The sequence below is a fragment of the Aulostomus chinensis genome, chromosome 22 (assembly GCF_037954235.1).
Source record: "Aulostomus chinensis isolate RoL2024-O1b breed Wild chromosome 22, RoL_Achi_v1.0, whole genome shotgun sequence".
Classification (NCBI taxonomy): Eukaryota; Metazoa; Chordata; class Actinopteri; order Syngnathiformes; family Aulostomidae; genus Aulostomus; species Aulostomus chinensis.
Window position 1 is genome coordinate 20,170,420 of NC_141341.1, and position 24,023 is coordinate 20,194,442.

Sequence of the window (24,023 nt, forward strand, 5' to 3'; positions counted from 1 at the left end):
TGCAAATGGACTTGGAAAAATTTAAATGAGTATTAAAAAAAAATGAAGTATTATATTTCTTAGGATATTTGAACACGATTTCTTTCTTGTGCTTTGCTTGCGTTGTTTTTTTCTATACATATTTTGATTTCATTTTTGCACTGCAGATACTCATCTGAGAGGGTGACAGCCCAGTCCTTTTTTTTCAGTCTTTGACCCTGTAAATGTCAAAAATTAGGTTTCCTGTATGGACTGAAAATAAATCCTTTGTTCATTCATGCACTCTTCCATGTTGAGGTTGTCTCTGAAGGTGTCCTGGTTACTGCGACGTCATATCGTCACACTGTTAACCCTTTGCTGTTTCCAGGGTGCTACGGTGTTGATGGTGAGAGTGACTCCATCATGAGCTCTGCGTCAGAGAATTCCACCGAGCCTTGGTTCTGTGACGCCTGCAAGAATGGAGTGACGCCCAGCTGTGAGCTCTGCCCCAACCAGGATGGCATCTTCAAAGAGACCGATGCCGGGAGGTAGGATCGTGTGACCCGGTGACCCGGGTGTCAGCTGCTATTAGGAGGAGGCAGCCGGTGGAAAGAGTTCAGAAACAACCGACGCCTTATGACCTTCCCTGGTCAAGTGCTGCAAACAGCCAAAGGCTATCTAAATTGTACATATATTCAGTAGTGGGAGAAAAGGAGGCGGGAGGGGGAGGGAGAGAGCAAGTGGAGGAACGAGAGAGAGGGATGGAGGGAAGAGGGTAGATAGAGGAAGAAAAGGAGTGAGAGAAAAGAGTGTGTTATGTGAAGCATAGAGACTTCAGCCACGTTATCGCTGATAGTGCTCCTCAGCCAGGCTGCACCCGAATTTACTACTTCACTAGAGCATGAAAAACACAGCAAATTAAACTGTGAAGCGCTTGCTTGCTAGAGATGGATATCTTTATATTGGACTTCGGATTCTCTCCCCTAAAGTCTGCATTTGAAATTGTGTCACACCAAACTGTAGCCAGTCTGGAGTTACCTAAATCTATGAATCAATTTCTGTTTGAAGCGTCGAAGAAAGTCACTGCAGCCAATTTCATGATATTAAGTTCCTCATTGTCTGCGCTGATTCCCAACACTAAATTTAAAACTAACCACGACCAGAGGCTTGAACTCTGTTGCTGTTCCTTGACATCACTCGTGACACACGCTCAGGTGAGGATGGGAATTCTAATATGCAAGAGTTTGTTCTGTTGCTCCTCAGCCATTTGGATTCTGCTCTTTCATGTTTTCAGATGGGTGCATGTGGTGTGTGCTCTCTACGTTCCTGGAGTAGCTTTTGGAGACATTGATAAGCTACGGCCAGTGACGCTCACTGAGATGAATTATTCAAAATACGGAGCCAAGGCAAGTACTCTTTCTCCATGTTGATGCGGCAAGAGCTGCGGGCAGCTACAGGAGCCATGTCTTAGCCATTCTTTTTGATTGTTTCTAATTATTGATCATGAGCTGTAGCTGCACTCGGTGATTGAAGTGTAACATCTGAATAATACGGTGTCAGATGAAGTGTTAAAGAATTGTCAGCTTGCCTGTAAGTTCTAAATACAACAGATATCATTTCGAGAGTGATGATGAGAGCACTTGGGATGTCAGTGGAGTAGAAGAGCTGAGAATAGTTGAAGTGTCAGATGATGTTCAAGCACTTGCAGCAGCTGCTATTTCAGCCAGCAGCTGAAAAACCAGTTCAGACCCAGTGTCCTTGAGCAAGACTCTGAAGCCCTCACCGCTCCATATACATGTCAGCATCTTCCATACCAGCCTCTGCCAGCCGTGTGTGTGGTGTTGGTCACTTTTAGTTAACAGATGTAAGAGTGCCGTATGATTTCATTCTATTTACCAATGTACAATTGCTAAACAAGCGACTGCAGCATCTGGTAAAGAGGGAAGAACAAGAAAGGCAGGTGTGCTTGTATGTGTGAACACTTTGATGAGTGCATCCTGTATATTGGTCAAATGTGCGGTTCCACTGTTCTAATATGTCAAATGTTCCCAGTAACCGATTCATGCTAGCAGTGTGTTTAGAGCAAACCAAGCAAAGACGTGTAAGAAGATGCCTTCTTTGGTCTCCATCCAGTCAGATTTGACTTGTTGGAGCTAAGACTCTCCTTGTTGTGTTCCTGTGCTTTAGGAGTGCAGTTTCTGTGAGGACACCCGCTTTGCCCGGACTGGCGTTTGCATCAGCTGTGATGCAGGAATGTGTCGCTCCTACTTTCACGTCACCTGTGCACAGAGGGAGGGGCTTCTGTCTGAAGCTGCAGCAGAGGAGGTAAGCACCCAGACCAAATATTTCTGTGTCAAGAGTGAAAGACATGTCCCTGTGAGATGTTTGCTCACGTGGTTACCAGTATATGGGGCCTGGGAACACTCTGTCCCAGTCTGTCACACCCCGGCAGTCAGCTGGCTGAAATGATTCCAGTGAGGGTTTTCTTTTCTCTACCTCTGGTCCAGAATGAGAAGTAGAGGCCGCTGGGTTGTATAGGTGATGTCCCTGGTCTACATTTAGTATTTTATCAGTTGATATTTGCATGTTTTCTTCCTGCAGGATATTGCCGATCCATTTTTTGCCTACTGCAAACAACATGCAGACCGCTTTGATAGGAAGTGGAAGCGAAAGAATTACCTGGCGCTACAGTCTTACTGTAAGGTCTCCCTGCAGGAGAGAGAGAAACAGCTCACTCCTGAAGCTCAGGTACACAACACCTAAGCACATCTGTAGTCATGTGATCTCACACGGACGAAGTGTTCATTTAATATTCCAACATAGAGGGACTGTGGTCTGACAGCAGCAGAAGATATGAAAGCTGGTTTAAACTTGTCTGGCACATTGAAATAAGAGAGCAGCATCAGACTGATCCAGCAAATCGTTGTCCCGTAGCCCTCCAGGTGTTTATGATGACGGCGGCGCCACAGATCTGGCTCTGACTGTACTGCAGAACGGGCACCACAAACCACGCTTTGCCCTGCTGATGTTATGGGCGGTGGATGGCCCCTCCCATCCACACACAGAGGCAGTTTTATCACATATATCACTTTGTAGATGTTCCCTATTGTTTCTAACAAACCTTGTGAGAGATCATGTCACATTAGTCATGTGTTGTCATGACGAGACACCACACTAACATCCCCCATCCGCCAATCTGCAAGCAGGTAAAATTCAATCCCCTGTGAGACTGACAGACATTTTAGGCCTCGGAGCAGGTGTGGCTGAGTCTTCTTTAGTACACGGTCAGCTGTCGGCTGCCGCTTGAATCTTCAAAGGTTCAGCTTAGATGAGAGCTTTTTCATTGTCAGCGGGTAGAATTGTGTTTCTGATAGGAGTGTAGTTATTTAAAATAGGATATAATGTGGAGCTCTGGGGAAAAAACAGCCTTCTTCAGAAAAATATGAAACTGTAATAATGAGTCATCAAAATATTCTTTGTTCCACTATATACATAAGGTGATTCTGAATGTGCTGGAAAAACCAGGGCATAGATTGAATATTTAGGTAACTTTGTTCAGCACTGTATAACTTTTAAAATACGCTGAGACCCATCACATGGACAAATGTAAGGAGTAGTAGTACCTAGGCCTGGGTACCTTTCAAAAATTTTCGGTGCCGGTTCTGGTACAGTACTTTTTTCGGTAATAATTTAATTAAAAAAATTAGTGTAAGTAAGCTAGTAAGAAGTTCTCACAACGGGATGAACAGCAGCAGCTGCAAGTGTAAGGAGAAAAACAACAGTTCATGCTAGCGCTGGCCGACTCAACGGATACGCCGAATCACTTGTGTTAGCTTAAAGTTAGCTTACCTGTTGAAGACGTCCCCGACAAGGCGGCCGCCCCGTCGTCTGTTTTCTCGGCTAAGGAGGATTCCTCCGGCGGTAGAGATTTCCAAGAGGTAATCCACAACAGGTGGACTAGAAGGCTGGGATGAGGAAGGCTGCGGTCTGCCCTTCGTAACATCGACACCGTGCAGCGTTCTGCTCTCGTGTGTATCCCGTGTACGTTCAGGTGCTTCATAACATTTCACGTGTTGCCGTCTTTTGCCACGACATCCATTTTGCAGATATTGCATCACGCTCTATTGGCGTCGATTCTAATAAGATGGAGCCACACTTTTGACCGCGGGGACATTTCATATCTTACCGTCTCTCACACACATGCAGGTAACAAAACACAAACGTGTAACACGTGTTACCAGAAGCAAAGTATAATGTTCATTGGATGGTGAAGTCATGAACCGCCCTACTCTGCCTGTCATTGGCAGTTAGGATATCAGAGTAAGCCAATCAGAGAGAAGGGAAGGCGGGGCCTTCCTCTACCATCCTAGACCACTCGTCACCAGAGTCGCCTCCGGCAGTATTATCAGACCTTCGCTTTTTACCTCGCTAGTACTGAAAATTGGCACTGAAAAACAGACATTTTCGGTAGCCGGTAGTACCGAGGCATTTCGGTCAGTGCTATTAAAGTACCGAAGTTCGGTACTCACCCCTAGTAGTACCTGCTCCTTATGTGTCCTGAGGAGGTAATTGTATCACTGACTTTTCTCAGACAGGTACTATATTGATTTCTTTAACTACAGGGTCATGGCTACGCCTTGATTTGATGGATCTGTTTTATATATATTGGCAAACCAGACCTCAACATGCACTGCTGCCTCCAGCTGCCTCTGATACAGTGACGTTTTCCATACGTTGATTCACTGTGTTAGCTGCCATTGACCACCAGATATCCGCTGTCTTTTTATTTGTATTATTTCTATTATCATATAGAGAGGAGCAGCATAGTGATTCAAACACACCTGAGCCATTGAAGATGTTCCAGGTTGCAGTGTAACATTAAAATATTTGTGTATGTATTTTTGGGTGTGTAGGCCCGAATCACAACCCGCCTGCAGCAGTACCGAGCAAAAGCAGAGCTGTCCAGGAACACTCGACCTCAGGCGTGGGTGCCCCGGGAGAAGCTGCCACGACCTCTGACCTCTAGTGCCTCTGCTATCAGAAAGCTGATGAGAAAGGCAGAACTGATGGGCATCAGCACTGATATTTTCCCTGTGGACACATCGGATGCCAACACCAGCATGGATGGACGCAGAAAGCACAAGCAGCCTGCCCTCACAGCTGACTTTGTCAACTACTACTTAGGTGAGGACGCCTCACGCCTTCTCCCTCTCAGGTTGTGGAAATTAAATCCAAAGGAGTTGTTGGTGAAATTCTAATTCAAACAGGGTTGGCTGTTATTTTTCTAGTTCAGAAAAAGAAATATTGGAAGCCATCATGGCTGATCCAGTCACAGTTTACTGGATCTTTATCAGTTGATCCAAAACAGAAATCAGAAGCTTCTGTTAGTCGACGAATCATCACAAGATCCTGACACGTCCATGGAAAATATTAGTTTTAATATTAATTAATCAATATGAATTTAATATTAGTTTAAATGTAAACAAAACAAAGAAAATGGCTGCACATGTGTTTCCAGACAGAAAACAGTAGGATAGAGACAGACGACAGAAGGACAGAGAGGGACGACAGTAGGACTGAGACGGACGACAGTAGGACTAGAAACGGACGACAGTAGGACAGAGACGGACAACAGTAGGACTGAGACGGACGACAGTAGGACAGAGACGGACAACAGTAGGACAGAGACGGACGACAGTAGGATGACAGTAGGACAGAGACGGACAACAGTAGGACTAGAGACGGACGACAGTAGGACTAGAAACGGACGACAGTAGGACTAGAAACGGACGACAGTAGGACTAGAAACGGACGACAGTAGGACTAGAAACGGACAACAGTAGGACTAGAAATGGACGACAGTAGGATGACAGACGGACGACAGTAGGACAGAGACGGACGACAGTAGGACAGAGATGGACGACAGTAGGACTGAGACGGACGACAGTAGGACTAGAAACGGACGACAGTAGGACTAGAAACGGACGACAGTAGGACTGAGACGGACGACAGTAGGACTAGAAACGGACGACAGTAGGACTGAGACGGACGACAGTAGGACTAGAAACGGACAACAGTAGGACTAGAAATGGACGACAGTAGGATGACAGACGGACGACAGTAGGACAGAGACGGACGACAGTAGGACTAGAAACGGACGACAGTAGGACTGAGACGGACGACAGTAGGACTAGAAACGGACAACAGTAGGACTAGAAATGGACGACAGTAGGATGACAGACGGACGACAGTAGGACAGAGACGGACGACAGTAGGACAGAGATGGACGACAGTAGGACTAGAAACGGACGACAGTAGGACTAGAAACGGACGACAGTAGGACTGAGACGGACGACAGTAGGACTAGAAACGGACAACAGTAGGACTGAGACGGCCGACAGTAGGACTAGAAACGGACAACAGTAGGACTAGAAATGGACGACAGTAGGATGACAGACGGACGACAGTAGGACAGAGACGGACGACAGTAGGACAGAGATGGACGACAGTAGGACTGAGACGGACGACAGTAGCACAGAGACGGACGACAGTAGGACTAGAGATGAATGACAGTAGGACAGAGACGGACGACAGGACAGAGACGGACGACAGTAGGACTAGAGATGAATGACAGTAGGACAGAGACGGACGACAGTAGGACTAGAGATGGACGACAGTAGGACTGAGATGGACGACAGTAGCACAGAGACGGACGACAGTAGGACTAGAGATGAATGACAGTAGGACAGAGACGGACGACAGTAGGACAGAGACAGACAACAGTAGGACAGAGACGGACGACAGTAGGACTAGAGATGAATGACAGTAGGACAGAGACGGACGACAGTAGGACTAGAGACTAACTCCTAGGTTGTACCTGTACTTGCTACAATCACCCGATGACAGAATTGGTTAACTTGATTTGGTCCTCTTGTCTCTCTGAAGCAGGTGGTCATACGTGGGTGTCCTCATTAACCATTAATACGTCAAGTTTCATGTCTTTTAATTGAGAAGTGTTGAGGGAAACTCAGCTCAGTTCATAAAAACGAGCTGCCAGAGGAACATAAGCTGGAACGTGATGTTTCTCTGTTGGACTACCAACAGCCACTCTCATGATCTTCAGCTCCGTGCGAGTATATTCATCGATATGAAAGCGGCCATAAAACATTCCGTTTAAAATTATATAGTATCCAAGTACAGGACTTCTCTCTGATGTCAGGGTTGTAATCTCAAGGAAGTGGTCGTTTGTGTCTGCACAGTCTAGCTTCAGCGGCTCTAAAGGCTTTATTTCCTCCTTAAAGGACTGATGATGATGATGGTGATGGTGATGGTGATGATGGCAGATGTGGCAGAGATGCCGTGCCAGTAACCTTGAGAGCATTCTGCATTAGCCTGCAGCAGAGAGCCTATCTGCCATCAGTACTCTCTCATGGGCTTTTTGTGTGTATAGATTGTGATCGTGCTATTGATTTTTGTCCCATTGATATTCAGAGCGGAACATGCGAATGATCCAGATCCAGGACAACATCTCTGAGCAGAAGAACCTAAAAGACAAACTGGAGAGCGAGCAAGACAAACTGCACGTGGAGTACAACAAGGTCAGTAGTGCAGGCCCCATCCGTCGGTCAGGTCCAACAAATCAGAGGCGTGAACCTGCTTCTTCCAGAGTCTCAGGTGAATTTAAAATGAACAAAATGAGACGATGTAAACAATTACAAAGAACAGACTGAACGAACACCTGGGACCTTGAGCAGATGTATCGTTTGCAATGTGATGTATGGTCGTATTTTGAGCATTTTGAAATATCACATTAGAAAAGTTAATGAAATTGTCCAAATTGAAAAAAAAAATTACACCAAAAAGTTTTTTTGTGTGATTGAGGTGAATTTTGCCTTTCGTTAAAAAGCTTTAAAGGTCCCCCAGAATGAAAATCATCGTTTTCGTGGTTGTGGTGTTTATTCAACGTCCCCCAGTTGTGGGGAAGACACTCAAAGTGTGAAGCAGTGTCATAACCTCTGTTTGAGGTGTCTCCCCTGTTTTGAATTGCTGCGGGAAAATGGGCCAATGCGTTTTTGGTGTTATGTCACAGTTCAGTCAGTGCCCCCCCACACACTGAACCCACCCCTTTCACACACGCCCCTTCGACATATTTCGGGAGGGGGTGATTATGCGAACGAGCCGAGTGAGTGCAGGGAAAACTCCCGGTTGTCCCGACGGCCACCCCGCCACTGCATGTACGGCTGGATCCGTGAATGGGCCGTGGCTACTTGGTATCTTATCTTAGGAATGTTCTCAATTGACAGTAGCAGTCACAGTTAGCGCCGGCGACAGTTAGCCGAGAAAGTGGGAGTGCTTTCTTTTCAGAGACAGTGAGGGCAGCCAATCACAAAGTAATAGTTAAATGAGGTTGCCAGATAAACCACGGCAACCGATCGCCGTCAACTCATGCACTTGCATAAATAATGAGGTTGCCAGATGAGGTCAGAAATGACCCCAATAGGGACAAACGAAGCATTCTAAACCCAACATGGTAACATAGCGGTTTCAGAGAGCCTTTAGGAAGCTTCTGAGCCATGACAGACCCAAGCATTTTTGTGGGGTTACATATCACTCCAGAACAAGAATTAATACCCCGTTCAACCTCTCCATGGCACCTTTAATGCTCAGAACTGGAGATGCAAACCACTTCCTGGAATAAGCGCTGACACAGCAAATCTTTTACTCCTTTGACTGACCAGCTGTTTATGTCTCTGTTGTCTGGGTTATTCGCAGACTTTGTCTTTCTCGCCACACTGCAGCAACATTGCCAAGACTGGCTGGTACCTCAGAACCGTTCCAACTTTAATTAAGATTAGCATCAGCTTAGCTGATAGCAAAAGTCAGTTCTAATAGCTGTGATTCCAGCGGTAGAAGACAGACCCACTATATGATGGCTCTTGCTGCTATCAGAGGTCGCTGTCTGTTCTTTGTAAATTTGCCCGAGTTGTCTTGAGGAGCACTGCGCCCTCTACCTTCTCTCCTCGAACATGTGGCCTCTGGGAAGAGGCTGCCGCTCCATCTGTCAACATGTTCAAGGGAATACACCAGCAGTGTAAAAGTCACAGAGTTAATGTTGCATTCAGTCTTCTGCCGCGCATGTTAAGCAATATTAATGGAGTGTGTGTTGCTAATTGCTCTGCTTCAGTTGCTTTTACATGACTCTGGCCTTGTGGAGGAATGATGGAGCCCAGCACCGTGACTGCATCTGACTGAAGGTTTAACACTAACGTGTGACATCAAGTGTTGGAATAAAATCCACATTGTTGCGTTAATGAAGATGTTGGTGCTGGGTGGTGAGCAGCTACAGCAGAGATGGAGTCAAACAAGAACATCTTTGTCTCATTCCAGAGGAAAAATGACACTGACGCATGTAGTCGTACCATCTAAAACACCCAGTCCTCATTAATAATCCTGCTCCACTCTGGGATGTTTCGACAGAAACACCAAATCAATTCAAGATATGACTGAAACCTCTGAACCTTTGGGCTCGAACCTCTCAAGCCTGATGCAGACTGCAGTGTCGGTTATCGTTCGACATGAATCAGGCATCTTGGTTCTTGTCGTCATCAGCAGAGGAAAGTTCATTCCTTCTGGAAGCTGCCACATTTTGAAGTAGCAGCTGCATGAACCTTCAAAAATATAACAGTCTCTTAAAAAAGGACTTCTGCCAGTGAGGTAAAACTATGTCTTTTCAGAGATTTCTAGTGTTGACTGTCAGTGTGCGAAAGCACAACAGAAAGAGGTGAGTATTTATAAGTGGCTTGGCATTTTAATAAATGGAGGAATAATCAGTGCCTCGACTGTTTTGTGTGTCTTGCAGCTCTGTGAGTCTCTGGAGGAGCTGCTGAACGCCAACGGAGAGTTGCGTAGTGAGGGCCAGACTATGTGGACTCTGATGGGAGGCATCCTGGGCCAGGTAGCAACAAGTTGCCTCTTGTTCTCCATGCAAACCTTTGCGGTGGCTTGCTTAACACTCCAGTGTAGGTTTGCCCTCTGTGACGGAGCCAGCAGTGAAGCAGCTCTGGACTCCGTCGTCACCCTCTGCTGATAAAAAAATGTCCATTGGGCTCCTACTAATTGACCTGCTGTTTGCCCTGAAGTCGGACTTTACTGTAAAAGTAAAAGTGGTCTGCTGCTTCTTTTTCCTATTGCGACCGAGTACTGAGGTGGCCCACTGCGGCTGATGGTTTGATGCACGAGTGAAAAGTGTAGTCTGCAGAAATGGACTGTTTTCTCTTTGACTTGCATGTCATGTAAACAAGAGGCAAATAAATGGTATGGATCATAGAAGGACGAGCAGAATGTGTTAGCAGAGTTAGTTCAGCTCAGTATCTACATCAAGTTTAGAATTTGATGTATTTGTGTCTGGGCTGCAATTGACATCATGGCCTTTATGCAATTAAATGTATGTGTTTTTATATTGTTCCTTTAAATACTCCTAGTTATTCTTTTCTACCCATCAGTGTCATGACCTTTCAGATATGGAGGTTGCAGCTGACTTTGACCCTTTAAATTTGAGGAAATAAATGTGATCTCCTCTCTAGGCTGGTGACAGTGTGTAGATTTATGTCTCTTATATGATGAGCTGAATCCATAAAAAGCCGTATTAACAGTTGGTCGTTGAGAGTATGAGCTGTGCAAATGGTCAAATGATGTTAATAGTGTTGCAGGGCAGCAGAATAGACAGGAACTAGAGGGAGACTGCCAGTGAATCTGCAATGACCACCATAAATCATCCAATTATGAACATGCACGCTTTAAGTGGCAACATCAGTCACAGCGCTGCATGCTTTTGTGTCATCTATCTGCCACATATTCCTCTCCTATTTGTCATCCTGCCAGTGCATTTGCAGAAATTATTGATGTCCCCAAGTGGGACCCTCATCCCTCTTCCACTGCACAGTTCGTGCTTCCTGGAAGTTCAGCAACTCCAGTAGGAGACATTTTCAGCCAACTTCTGTCAAACTCCATGATGATGTTCAATTTGCTACCTGGCAATAAGGATACTTGTTACGTTGCATTTATGTCAACAGAAAAATAAGATCCATCTCGACCAGTGCCCAAATGTCCAATTCAACTATAAATTGAAGGCACACAAACATGGTGGTACCAGAAGCTGAGAGCCTCAAAGAACATTACTGTACGAAAGTAGTTACTACAATACATGGTTGTATGCCCCCTGGTAGCTCATGAGGTCACAGTTGGCCCTTCTCTCAGACTGTCGGGGACACAAAGACCATATCTGAAAGAAAGCATTCCTCCATTAATCGTGTTGTGTCGGAGCGTTTATGTACTGTTCTCTGAAACACCCAAAAAACCTCAAAGGCAAAAATACAGATGAATCATATCACCATGTTCAGGTTCGTCTTACCAACTCCTCAGCCAGTACGTGTGTGCTACCCCCCAGTGACAGCAGGGCCAGATGATTTCATTTGTGTCCCAAGGTGTCATAGCGATGAGTATACATCATACATGGACCTCTGCCAGACATCAGAATAGCCAGCTGTATTTATAGTTAATGATTGTTTTCACCATCAAAATATTAAAGCTGGTTTATTAACTTTCGTTGGACTCAAATCCTCAGTTAATTCATTTTTAATAACTAGTTGTGTTTTTTGCTTATGAGCCCTCTCTGATTGTTGGAAAGTGGAAAGGTTGCAAACTTGTGTCTGGAGATTAGACCAGAGAGCATCAGATTTGATTTCATCAGTGGATTGGTATTGCATCTCAAGCACAATGCGTGTGGAGCTCTGTTCAGTCGTATCGAACATGACTTTTATTGTTATGCGCTATTGAATGTGATGGAAATACTTAGAGGCCAGTCTGGTGCAGACAGACTTGTGCGCATCTGTGTACCTGACAGTTCCCCCCTTTCTGTTTATGTTCTGCACCTCTAAACTTCTTCATCTGTCTGGTTAAGCATGTTAACAGAGTTCAAACAGTTCCATATCAGCAGCTGAGATGTCCATGTTGAGGAGATAGCCCTGGCAGCCCCCTGTGCTTTGGTCACCATGTCCCCTCTCCTCTATCAGGCTTCCCTGCGGGGACTCTCCCTCTGTGCTGCAGGCAGAGCAAGCGTGCACTGATTAGAGCTTCCTCAGAGAAAACCTTGTCTGTTTGGTGACAGACTGGGCCCCTACCAGATAAGTTTTCTAATTAACCCGTGTGACAGCAGATGCAGGGGAGAAGGAAGCACTATCTGCTGCTTCTTTCACCTGACACGTACCGCAGGTTCCCCTCGCTTCACTGCTGGGAACAACTTGTGCACTTTTTTGAACATTGCTGCAGTGTGTCCCAGTGAAGGGCCACTTGAGTTGGTGACCTTGTTCACACCTGTTATTAGCATGCGTTCTGGGTGATCCAGTCACAAGTGGACAGCTCCAAGTTCAAGTGTGAACACAGTCAAGATGCACTGAGGAACTCATCAGTGGAAGCATCCACTTGAACTTTCTGAAAAGCCCACAGAGATGCATCACGTGTGTATTAAACATATTGTGTAGTATAGTTTGCTTGGACGAATAGATCCATCTGTATAGTTTTACTTTGTTCTTCTTGTAATATCAGACGCACAAGAGTTGATCACCCAGGATGCACATTAATACAGGTGTGAGCATGACCTTACCCATAGAGCAAATCACATGGATCTCAGTTTCACAAGGACAGGGGCTGAAAAAAAATCACGTAAAACAAAAAGTCATTATTTATCAGGCTCAACACGCTGAAGGGGAATGATGTTTGGTCTGACTTAGCACACTGACAAAACCTGCTAGTTTGCAAAGAGGAAAGACTCAATCTGAAAACGCTGAAGTGGTTTTGAGGGGACGCACAGAGTTCATCATCCACACTTGCATTGAAACTATTTTTGCAAAGACAAGGTGTGATAGAATATTTTTGAACATGGTTTTCTTTTTTATCGTCAGAAACTAAACACACCAGCTGTTCTGAAAGCCCCCAAAGAGAGGAAGTCCAGCAAGAAAGAGGGGGGTACTCCCGGGAAGCCGTCCAGCCTCCCAGCAATTCTCTACAGGTGGACAACACTCAGTTTATGTAACACATTTCTTCTTGCAGGCATAACCTCAATGTGCTCTCCTATATCAAAGAACGTCAAACAGTGTGTGAGAGATGCTCCAAGAAGAAGAAAAAGGCAGTTGGAAAAAAAGGAGACAAGATGAAGAAAAGCTTGTAAATGTGAATATGCTCACATGTCAGAGACAGCAGGAAGTCTGTTCTGTGTACAGCATCACATCCGTCTGACTCCTCCGTCCTGTGTGTGAATGTCAACCGTAACTGAACGGTTAAGTTGTGTAACAACTTACTGTGTCCAGCAAACACAGATACTCAAAAAACACTCAAGCATGCATCTGAGTATTTAATCCTTCATGATAAACATTTCCATAATTTTTCACACAGAGTTTAATGTCATGTGTCTCTGCAGCTGCGGCATCTGCAAGAAGAACCAGGACCAACACCTGCTGGTGCTGTGTGACACCTGCAAGCTCTACTATCACCTGGGCTGCCTGGAGCCACCACTAACACGCATGCCCAAGAAGACCAAGAACAGCTACTGGTGAGATAGTTGACTTGCACAAACCAAGTGGGAAGTTCTTTTGTGGGACACATGAAGAACTGTTAGAGAAGTAGGGGATCTTAAAGATTGTCTTGTATCGTATGGGCAGTGTGCAAGAGGTGTCACAGATTGAGCACGGGAGTGAAGGTAACAATCAGAAAGACACTCCATAACAGTGTAGTGCACACTATGTGCCGATGGTCTGGCATGACGCTACGTCTACTAACATGATTTCACACACACAGCATTCACACCACAGAGACTAATTAAGAATAATGAACTGTTCAGTACCAGGACTCATCTTGCCACAGCTATGTGGGTGTGGCAGTCTATCAGTATGTGTGCATCTTGTTTTTTTTCCTTGTGTCTCTCTCTCTCTCTTCCAATGAGACTGGACGATGAGAGGGTTTACTCTGGAGTATCAGTGACCCCTCTTGGTTTCTCAGCATCATGAGGAGGAGTGAACACCGGTGTCACTTGTCAGCCACATGGTCCATGTGTGGGGTGGTGGGACCTAGTGCTGCAAGAGAACTGCATGAGGAGTATAGCCAGAGAAAACGGTAGTTGAGAGTTGGAGAAACAGAAAGAAAGATGGACTTGGTTTCAAAGCCAAATGCGATAGCAGCAGCGTGGGAGCACTTGGGATTCTAACCGAATGACCGAGATGAACCACTCAACCTGAGCTAGGCGTTATGTGGGTTTTTTTTTTATTTTAAATTTTTACAAAATTTTTACAAAATTTACGTTTGTGGTAAAAGGATCTCCGTCTCCTCTCTATCTACCCTCTCTTCCCTCCACAGCCTCCTCACCCTTCCTCCAAAGCTCACCTTAACCGGGGTGGCCAGCGTCCGGTCCCCAACTGCGAAACCGTTTTGCACGAGTTCTGAAAGGAGTCTTCCTTTTGCTCTGACGTTCTCAAGGGGAAGGCTGTGTGTTGAGGTGGGGAACCCCCCTCGCTTGGGCAAAGGTTGTGTTACTGCAGCCCCCCCATCTTACTCGTAAAAAAAATAGCAAAGAGTGGCGGGTCAGCTCCTGGTCGCCTTCCGCCCACCTCAGGATACCTAGATGCTCCCCTCTTTCCTCCAGAAGGAGGCAAGGTGGTTCAGTGTCTCCTCCCTTGTTCTAACCCCACAAATATATTATAGTTTATTGCAAAAGTTTCTGGGACATTTAATCATCCAGTAAAATTTGTCATCCTGACAGGCCTAGTGCATATTTTGTTAGTGTGTTGTCTGGGCAGTGAATTGAATGGTCAGTGCGTAGAATCATCAGTGTTTGGATTTGTCAGTGTGTAGAATCGTTTAGTGCATCAGTGTGTAGGTTCATCAGTGTGTAGGTTCATCAGTGTGTAGGTTCATCAGTTGTGTTGGTTCATCAGTGTGTAGGTTCATCAGTGTGTAGGTTCATCAGTTGTGTTGGTTCATCAGTGTGAAGGTTCATCAGTGTGTAGGTTCATCAGTTGTGTTGGTTCATCAGTGTGTAGGTTCATCAGTGTGTAGGTTCATCAGTTGTGTTGGTTCATCAGTGTGTAGGTTCATCAGTTGTGTTGGTTCATCAGTGTGTAGGTTCATCAGTTGTGTTGGTTCATCAGTGTGAAGGTTCATCAGTGTGTAGGTTCATCAGTTGTGTTGGTTCATCAGTGTGTAGGTTCATCAGTGTGTAGGTTCATCAGTTGTGTTGGTTCATCAGTGTGTAGGTTCATCAGTGTGTAGGTTCATCAGTTGTGTTGGTTCGTCAGTGTGTAGGTTCATCAGTTGTGTTGGTTCATCAGTGTGTAGGTTCATCAGTTTGTAGGTTCATCAGTTGTGTTGGTTCATCAGTGTGTAGGTTCATCAGTTTGTAGGTTCATCAGTTTGTAGGTTCATCAGTTGTGTTGGTTCATCAGTGTGTAGGTTCATCAGTGTGTAGGTTCATCAGTGTGTAGGTTCATCAGTTGTGTTGGTTCATCAGTTTGTCGGTTCATCAGTTGTGTTGGTTCATCAGTGTGTAGGTTCATCAGTGTGTAGGTTCATCAGTTGTGTTGGTTCATCAGTGTGTAGGTTCATCAGTGTGTAGGTTCATCAGTTGTGTTGGTTCATCAGTGTGTAGGTTCATCAGTTGTGTTGGTTCATCAGTGTGTAGGTTCATCAGTTGTGTAGGTTCATCAGTGTGTAGGTTCTCCAGTGTGTTGGTTCATCAGTGTGTTGGTTCATCAGTTGTGTAGGTTCACCAGTGTGTAGGTTCATCAGTTGTGTAGGTTCTCCAGTGTGTAGGTTCTCCAGTGTGTAGGTTCATCAGTTGTGTAGGTTCTCCAGTGTGTAGGTTCATCAGTTGTGTAGGTTCTCCAGTGTGTAGGTTCACCTTCACAGGCATCGTTTGCTTTATTGTCACTCACTGAGTTCAGGTAATACATTCATGTTATTGCAGTGTTCAAGGATCATGTACGGTGTTGTGGAGTATAAGACACTGATCATCCATTGATCCATAGAGGACCAGTCAGTACAGACCCTGTTGATACCGGCATCATGGAACAAAGCCATGAGGCGTATGTATGAAGAGAGGAAACTGTAGTCATCTGGTCTGGTAGGAGCAGTAACACACACACACGCACACACACACATCCAGAGTTTGTTTATTCATATCAGAGCTGACATTTGAGGCCAGTCGGTGGCAGCAGGATTATCAGATGACGGATGCTGAGATGGTGGAAATGTCAGTCTTTTCCCTCAACTACTGCAGCGCCTTATCAAGAGAGGCAGTTCGGTGCCTCTGCGTCTGCCACTTCTTAGAATCCCTTGTGTGTCACTTGATGAACTGCCTTTTCTGCTGTTTGATGAAGAAGAGACGGTTTTTGCTTCCTCTTGTAAATTTAGGAAATGAAGGGCTGCAGCTGGTGTGTTTGTTTGTGTAGCGTGTTTGTGAAGCGTGGTCTATCTGTGGCTGGACTAATTGATTTAGTTCAGAAGAACATAAGCAGGAAGCTCTTTTATTTTAGTACCCATTTCAATGGAGTCCCAGCTAATAAGAGAGTCCTGCTCGTACGATCCACCAAGCATCCAGACTGCGTTGAACTCTGCTGTAACAGACACACACCTGGCTGTGGCCTCCTGATAAATATCGATGATTCCTAGATTTTATAAATGAGCTGTGCTCTGATAAATTGTGGGGAACTCAAATGTACCTTTACTGAAGGAACTGCAGAGTGATTGTTTAAAGCTCCAGGGCACGGCACCCCCGTGGGTGTGCTGTGACAGGTCACCAGAGGAGGAAAACTAAATTGTTGGTGAGAACTCAGAATGGTTGTAAATGAGGTTTTTTAACCATCGCGAAACCCACTTCCTGTGGGTGGTAGAGGCCTGTAAACCATTTCTTCATGGGTGTTGCAGAGTGAAAGAATTCATGAATTGGATTTTTTACTGTACACCCCCCCCCCCCCCCCCCAAGTTGCCAGGTGGCATAAAACTGAAATTCTTACCAACAAATTCAAAGTAGCAGAAGTGTCTTATCGCCTCTTCTGCATCGTCCACTGAAGTCATAGTTACAGAACCTTTCTTCCTCAATATCTGATGCTCATTTACTTGTTCAGTCAGGAACTGAAATAAAGGCAAACTGTTCATAAGGGTCAGACTTTTGGATTTCAATATTAATCATGTTTCATTTGTTCTTCATTGATAACTATCCATCCTTAAAAGTCGTGTACATGAAGAGGGATATCGATATCAAAAGCTATCACAGCTTCTCTAAGGGGCTGAATCGCCTGTCTGTTTCTGCTCCAATCATATCTTTGCTTGTCTGATTTCACAGTTTGTTTTCTGAAATGACAAAAGAGAAATCTCGCATTACTTTTACAACATACAGGATCTTAAATGTCTGTCATTTACCATTAGAACCAACGTTTGAAGCAATTCTTCATCTGCAAGAGGAAAGCGTCCTGACATCGATCTGCTCCAAAGACGCCGAATAGATTCTGTATCTGTTTTTTTTCCCTCTTTGATCAGAGCAACAATGAAAGTGTGATTCTTTTACAGTGAAGATGAGAGATTTGGGCCTCTGATAATAAAATCAATACTCTTCAGTTAGGAGCTCTCTTCCTTCTCTTCAGGCAATGCTCCGAATGTGACCAAGCCAGCAGCGATGAGGCTGATATCGCCATGGAGACGCTACCGGATGGCACAAAGAGGTCCAGGAGGCAGATCAAAGGACCGATCAAATTCATCCCACAGGAGATGTCGCCTGAGCCCAAGAAACAGCAAGTGAGAGGCACGGTGTGTATTGACACACTGTAAACTTAAAAGTGACTTCAGTCTCAGAAAAGAGCCGGCAACTGATTTCACTGTTAGCTAACTGATTACAAATGATGAAGTCAACTTCTCATGATTACTTTCATGCTCTCTTAAGATTATTAGAAAGTTGGATAAGGTGATAGAAGTTAGATACACGGTGTCGCTGTGGCACAGAGGCATCTGTGTGGATCGTTGCTGACGAGACGGAGGCGGGAGTAAAGTAGAAGAGAGGGTTTTTGTGTCTTAATTCATTCACATCAGAAACAAGAGCAAACGAGTCTGGTGGGACATGAAATATAAATGTAAAAATCAGTTTGTGCTGACACACTCACACACACACACACACACACACACACACACACACACACACTACCACCAAGTCAAAGGGCTTCCTGTGATACACAAGAAAGAGATTCAATTCATTTAAAATAGAGCATGAAAAAAATAGAAAAATATTTGTGACTCAGTAAAGTTGCATATAAAAGACAAAAATAAAGGAGATGAGACGTTTACTTGGTGTTCAGTGAAGACACAATGCTCATGACGCTCGCTGTGCGATGCTGCAGCCTCCTGGATGAGCTGCAGCTGTCAGACTGATTTATTACTCAGCCGTTAAAGTCGTCCTGAACATAAACGCTTTGATACACTTGATTCTGGACAGAAAATCTGGAACTCTCTCTGTATGGAAAGTGAAGGCAGGCTGATGTAGTAGTTGTGGAGACGTGCTTGTGGAAATGTAGTCCACAGTAAAATCTCCACGTTAAGCCACTTGGAGGTAAGATAGTACTAACTCTGAATCTCTTGGGCATCCAAGAGTCATTTGAGTTTTGTCTCATTGTCTTGAAAATTCTAGGACATCCACTTACTGATTTGTTGAATGTGCTTGTTCAGTGAATGTATGCACCAGTAGTCATGTGGTGACACTGTTGTGTGTCATCTGCATAAGTATAGCAGGAGTCATTGTAATGTTCCATAATCACAGCATGCAGATATTAAAGCAGAGGTAGAGTGGTTTAAAAAGATGCACTTGGCAGTCATTAAGATCACATCTGTAGAGTGGAATGAGGATTTAGCACAAATGCAGTTAAATGTCAGCTCAAACTAAGAGCAAGAGTTAGAAGCAAGACTGTTCTTTGATGCTGAAAGACTAAAACCAGAATCTATCAGTAGCTTTTGATGAAAGGCGTCCCGGTGAACAGGAACTGACAGACATCCCCATGAAGACATTTAGTGCTTGTTTTATTCGTCTGAAAAACTTTAAATAAGCAAATGAAAAATGAGGACAACTACACACTTAGCTTCAGATATGTTGGATGTACTGAAGTGGGGTTTTATGAGGTGGTCATCAATGGTGCGGGTCTTATCCATAGAAATGAGCGGATAAGGCTCTCTCTGTAGCTCAGCATCGTACTGCTGAGGAACTACATCTTGTATCTACCAAATAACTGCTCGAAATCTGTTCACTTGTATGCTGTATTTGCAAAATTCACAACCATTTTCAACCATAGAAGCTCCTTCAAACTCCTCTTCTGTATCACTCCACCTCAGTGTACATGTGTCTTTAGGTTCCACCAGTACTTCTCAAGGACATACCATTGTAATGTCTTCTTCATAGCTGATCTGGTTTGTTCAAGTTATGTGAACTTGTGTCAACATTGTTGTGGAAGCTTCCCCAGGTTGGACACCTTACCCATGAGTAATATTCAGATATTCAACACCAATGACAGAGGAAGATATTCATGCTTCTGACTGTTTCCAAAAGCTTATTTCTTTGGCCATAAAAAGTTTGTGTTGTAACAGTGAGTGTAGGCTGTGACAGGGAACAGAAAGTGCTCTCCACCCATCACTGGATCCTACTTATCTGTACTGGCCATGCTTTGATCCTGCGATACCGAGCTGCCTCTTTGCTCCCTCAAGAAACCCTCTGGATTGATATCTGACAGCTCGGTGGGGGCAGCTTGGTTGTCTCTCTCCTCTCTTGTTTTTTCAGTGTCAGTATCTGACCCTCAACCATTCATGTGGGACTTGAGGGAACTGGAGTGCTGGCAGCAGAGTTTGTACCACTAGCTGCTTCAGAGTCAAGGCGAAGGGAGAAATGAACAAAGAAAAGGATGAGGGTCTCCGTCTGTCTTGGAGGGGAAATCGTGGAAGGCAGAGCCAGTCTGGTTAATGTGTTTTTCTGTTCAGGTTTGGAAACCTTGGGCCTAGAGATGTGCCGAGGACCCTGCTGGAGCTCTCAGGGATTAAGCAGCTTTCTGATTTTCTCGCAGCTACTGCCACTCGGGCGAGGCACTTCAGTGCAGCATTTATCTTTAAATGCAAGGCGTGCAGTGGCAGGCGCTAAAAGGGCTCTGCTTTGCATTTTTAATGCTTTTACCAGGGCACCCAAGTGCTGGCACTTCTCTAAAGCCATGTTTCAATTTATCAAGACTGGCTAATCGACCTCCTGCTGGCCTCCGAGGCATCTGTGTGTGTGCGTGCGTGTGTGTGTGCGTGTGTGCGCGTGCGTGTACACATTTACATTTAGCCAAAGAGCTAACACAGACCAGTGATGCATGTCTTCTGGACGTCATTCATGACATGCAGGGAAGGTTCTACGGGAGGAGAACCCTTAAAATCAACCTGTGAGCTGGTAAGCTTGTAGCTAATGTTGCAATTAATGTTCCATTTTACACAGGCAGGCTACACACAGAGACCATGTAAAACTCATCCCTCCAGCCTGAGCGTCATGCAAGGCCAGCTCATTAACACACATATTTGTTTCAGTATCAAAGAAAGATCCTCCCTGTATCATGGATCAGTGTACTACCAACCATTCCTCACTGTCAGCAAGTCTCATTCCTGCCTCATTGATCTTTCTGCATTCATTAATTGGTGCACTAATTAAGTGAACTTGTTAGTCAAAGCCTGCATACATGTACTGTAGAGCTTCAGTATGGCACGTGAAGGTTGTGTCTCCAGTAAACAATACTGCGAACAATGTACACCCATTGAAGGCTGCGAAATATTCAAATCTTCACACTTTCTTCACACACTCTCTGGTTCCCTTTTTTTGATGAGGGGAACCACCACCCAGGTACGCCTCTCCTTTGCTACTGCCCCAGTCCCCCCCGCAAGGTTGAAGAGGCATATCATCAAAGACAGACCCTCAATGCCTGAGAAAATCTCATCAATCCCTGGGGCTTTGCCACTGTGAATGTTGATTCGCAATCATCCTCCAGCTCCACCTCTGCTGTTTTGGCAAACCCCATGCTGAACTCTGGTGTATCCCCACTCAGGAAAATCACCAAAGCCAATAACTAAAAACAAAGCAAAACAAACAAAGACGTGGTCTGATAATCAGGTAGCAGCGCCACCCAGCTGAAGCACTGGAACTAATGGAAGTTTACTGTAATTTCCGGACTACTGTATAAGCCACTACTTTTCCCCCTGCTTTGGACCCTGCGGCTTATACAACGGTGCGGTTAATCTATGTTTTTTTACAGCTAACGGCCACTAGGGGGGCTTCTCAACCGATTGATATTACAGGTTACAGTCCACCACCTTTAAACTCTATGGGCTCTATGGCCGGTCTTCGTCCCCCACCTGAAGAAGCGGTCTCCAGCAGGAAACGCTGGAGACCGGAAAGAGTGAGACAGGCAGTTTGTGCGAACAACAAGTGGAACCAAATGCAGTATGAGAGACAGAACGAGAGCAAGACAATTAACGCAAAGGAAGTTTTCATGCACAAACCCTCATTATGGAAAACAAACAAAGAATTGCATATGATGCAGCTTTTAAGTTAAAGGCAGTTGATCAGGCTGTCAGAGAAGGAAATAGAGCTGCTGCACCTACACTTGGCCTCAATGAATCCATGGTGAGATGTTGGAGACGCCAGCGTGAGGAACTGTCTCAATGCAATAAGACGAAAAAAGCTTTGCTCGTTTTGGACAGCATGAGGGCCCATATAACAGATTCTGTGAAAGCAGCCATCAAGAGCACAAACTCAATTCCGGCAGTGATTCCTGGGGGTACGACGACGCATCTGCAGCCACTCGACATCAGTGTGAATCGTGCGTTCAAAGTGGCACTACGCATCCAGTGGGAGGCGTGGATGACTAGTGGTGAGAAATCATTCACCAAAACTGGTCGCATGCGAAAAGCAACTTTCGCTCAAGTTTGCCAGTGGGTCCTGACAGCGTGGAGAAGTGTCAAAATATCCACGATCACCAACGGCTTTCGAAAGGCTGGACTGCTGCGTGATGAAGAGCAGAACGCCGCCACGGCAGAGGCCCTTGAGAGGATCTTCGATTCCAACACTGACGAAGAGGAGTTCTTTGGTTTTGAGAGCGAGGAAGGAGAGACTAGGAGAGTGGCTGACGAAGGCATCCTGACGCTGTTCCTTTCTGACACTGAAGATGAGGACTTTGGTGGTTTTAGTATTCAGGAAGAAGACGAAGATGAGGATGGTTGACTGACTTTTCTTGTTACAGCCGCGTTACTGTATTGATGGATTAATAGATCAATGGACTGGACTTTTCAGATTACTTAATGGATTAATGGACGAGACTTTTCTGGTAGGCTGGTTATATTTTAAGCAGACGTCACTGCACCTTTAGGCCTACTGCCGTGTTACAGGCACTTTTAATTTAGCACTTTTAAAAAACACATTTAATTGAGGCATTGCCTCGTCAAGCGCTGTAAGCTTTGTTTATGGTACGTGTGCTGAGAGAGCACCGTTTATTTCTGCACAGTAAATACTTTTCGAATGCCGTGAAAGTTTGTGTGTCTGAAACGCCAAGAGTCATGTGATACCGTACAGTTTACACAGCACGGTACATGTTCCGTACTGTTGTACTAAATGGTAACACTTGAATAAGTTATGCATATATGCAACTTGTTGTTTGTAGGAAATGTTAACAAATGGGAAGCTTCCCCAAACACCCATCTCTTTCCTGACAATCCCCTCTGTGCACGAACCCTTACATATGGTAATTAAAGATTAAAACACCTGCGGCTTGTAGTCCAGTGCGGCTTGTATATGTACACATTTGTTTTTTACCTAAATTTTGCTGGTGCGGCTTATATTCAGGTGCGCTTTATAGTCTGGAAGTTACGGTACTCAACCCAAATCAATCCCAAGTCAGGTCAACATCCCCCAGCCAGGTAGTTTATGAAAACTTTGAAGAAAAGTCTTTCACAAATGATTTCAGAAATATTTGAACCAATCCAAGTGGCGTTTCTCTGCATAGCCTGCATCATTGCAGGGAGATGAAGAGCAACATAGAGGAATCAAAAAAGAAGAATCCATTTTGCCCTGATCAAGCTCCAGGAATGCTAGTATCAAGCTCAGTGGAAACCTGGTCATTTTTGGATTGTGCATTGACAGAAAACTCTAGTGGACCAGCCATCTGCTGACCTTCTAGGAATCCCCTCTTCCCCAGTGTCTCCGAGTGCTTCAGAAGCTGCCGAACAAGCTTGATCCTTGGAGGCTGAGCCAACATTTAGAAACCCAAGGTCAGTCTTTTGATGGAGCACTGGCCTGGACCAACAACTCTTTGGCCGGTTTGTCTCATCCAGGAAAAGGCGCTGAAAATCATTGTTGTTGATGAGGACTCTGCCATAAAGGACTATGGGATTGCCACTATTAGCCAACACTGAGCAGTTGCTGCCAAAACTGTTCTTTTTAAAATGCATAATCCAAGTACTCAGCCAACTTTAAAGCCCTGATACCTTGAGTTCATGTCCCAGGCCAAATTACCCAAAGGTCACTACCAAGCTATGACTTGTCACTTCCCAGAACAACCACCAAATGCCTTGACAGGAGCTTTCTTCGCTTTATTTTAACAGCAAGGATTGATGTTGGAGCGTCACACAATTGGTGCTCAAGCTTTTAAGAGGAGACTGACCAAATACCCCCTCAGCACAATTCTGCAAGAACTCTACTCAGGTTGAATTTATACGCATGTGTAGTTGCAGGAAAATGTTTAGCGCAATCAGTGTTATCTGGCTTATTTTGGCTTATATCTGCCCAAGCATAATTCAAAAAACAACCAATGTAAGGATACATATATCAGCCAGCTGTCCTGTTATTGGTGATCGAGTAAAGGTGACTCGTGAAAAGGAGAAAGCTGGTTAAAGCATTGATTATTCCCTTGACTAGAGGAGGGATGACTCGGAGCAGGAAGGTCACAGCGAAGGGAAGTATGTGCATGGTT

General features: G+C 44.9%; 1 protein-coding gene across 3 annotated transcripts in view; it reads left to right on the plus strand.

The window, feature by feature from the left end:
* phf14 (PHD finger protein 14) overlaps positions 1-24,023 on the plus strand; it is a 74,060-nt gene that overhangs the window by 17,472 nt on the left and 32,565 nt on the right. For 2 of the 3 annotated variants that reach the window (XM_086193619.1, XM_086193621.1), the window contains exons 5-14: positions 347-506; positions 1,253-1,364; positions 2,146-2,283; positions 2,560-2,706; positions 4,872-5,142; positions 7,450-7,556; positions 9,818-9,913; positions 12,918-13,024; positions 13,433-13,564; positions 17,646-17,808. In XM_086193619.1, coding sequence (XP_086049745.1) covers positions 347-506; positions 1,253-1,364; positions 2,146-2,283; positions 2,560-2,706; positions 4,872-5,142; positions 7,450-7,556; positions 9,818-9,913; positions 12,918-13,024; positions 13,433-13,564; positions 17,646-17,808 — 1,433 coding nt within the window. The remainder of the gene's footprint in view (positions 1-346; positions 507-1,252; positions 1,365-2,145; positions 2,284-2,559; positions 2,707-4,871; positions 5,143-7,449; positions 7,557-9,817; positions 9,914-12,917; positions 13,025-13,432; positions 13,565-17,645; positions 17,809-24,023) is intronic. The other variant, XM_086193620.1, reaches the window with a different exon arrangement.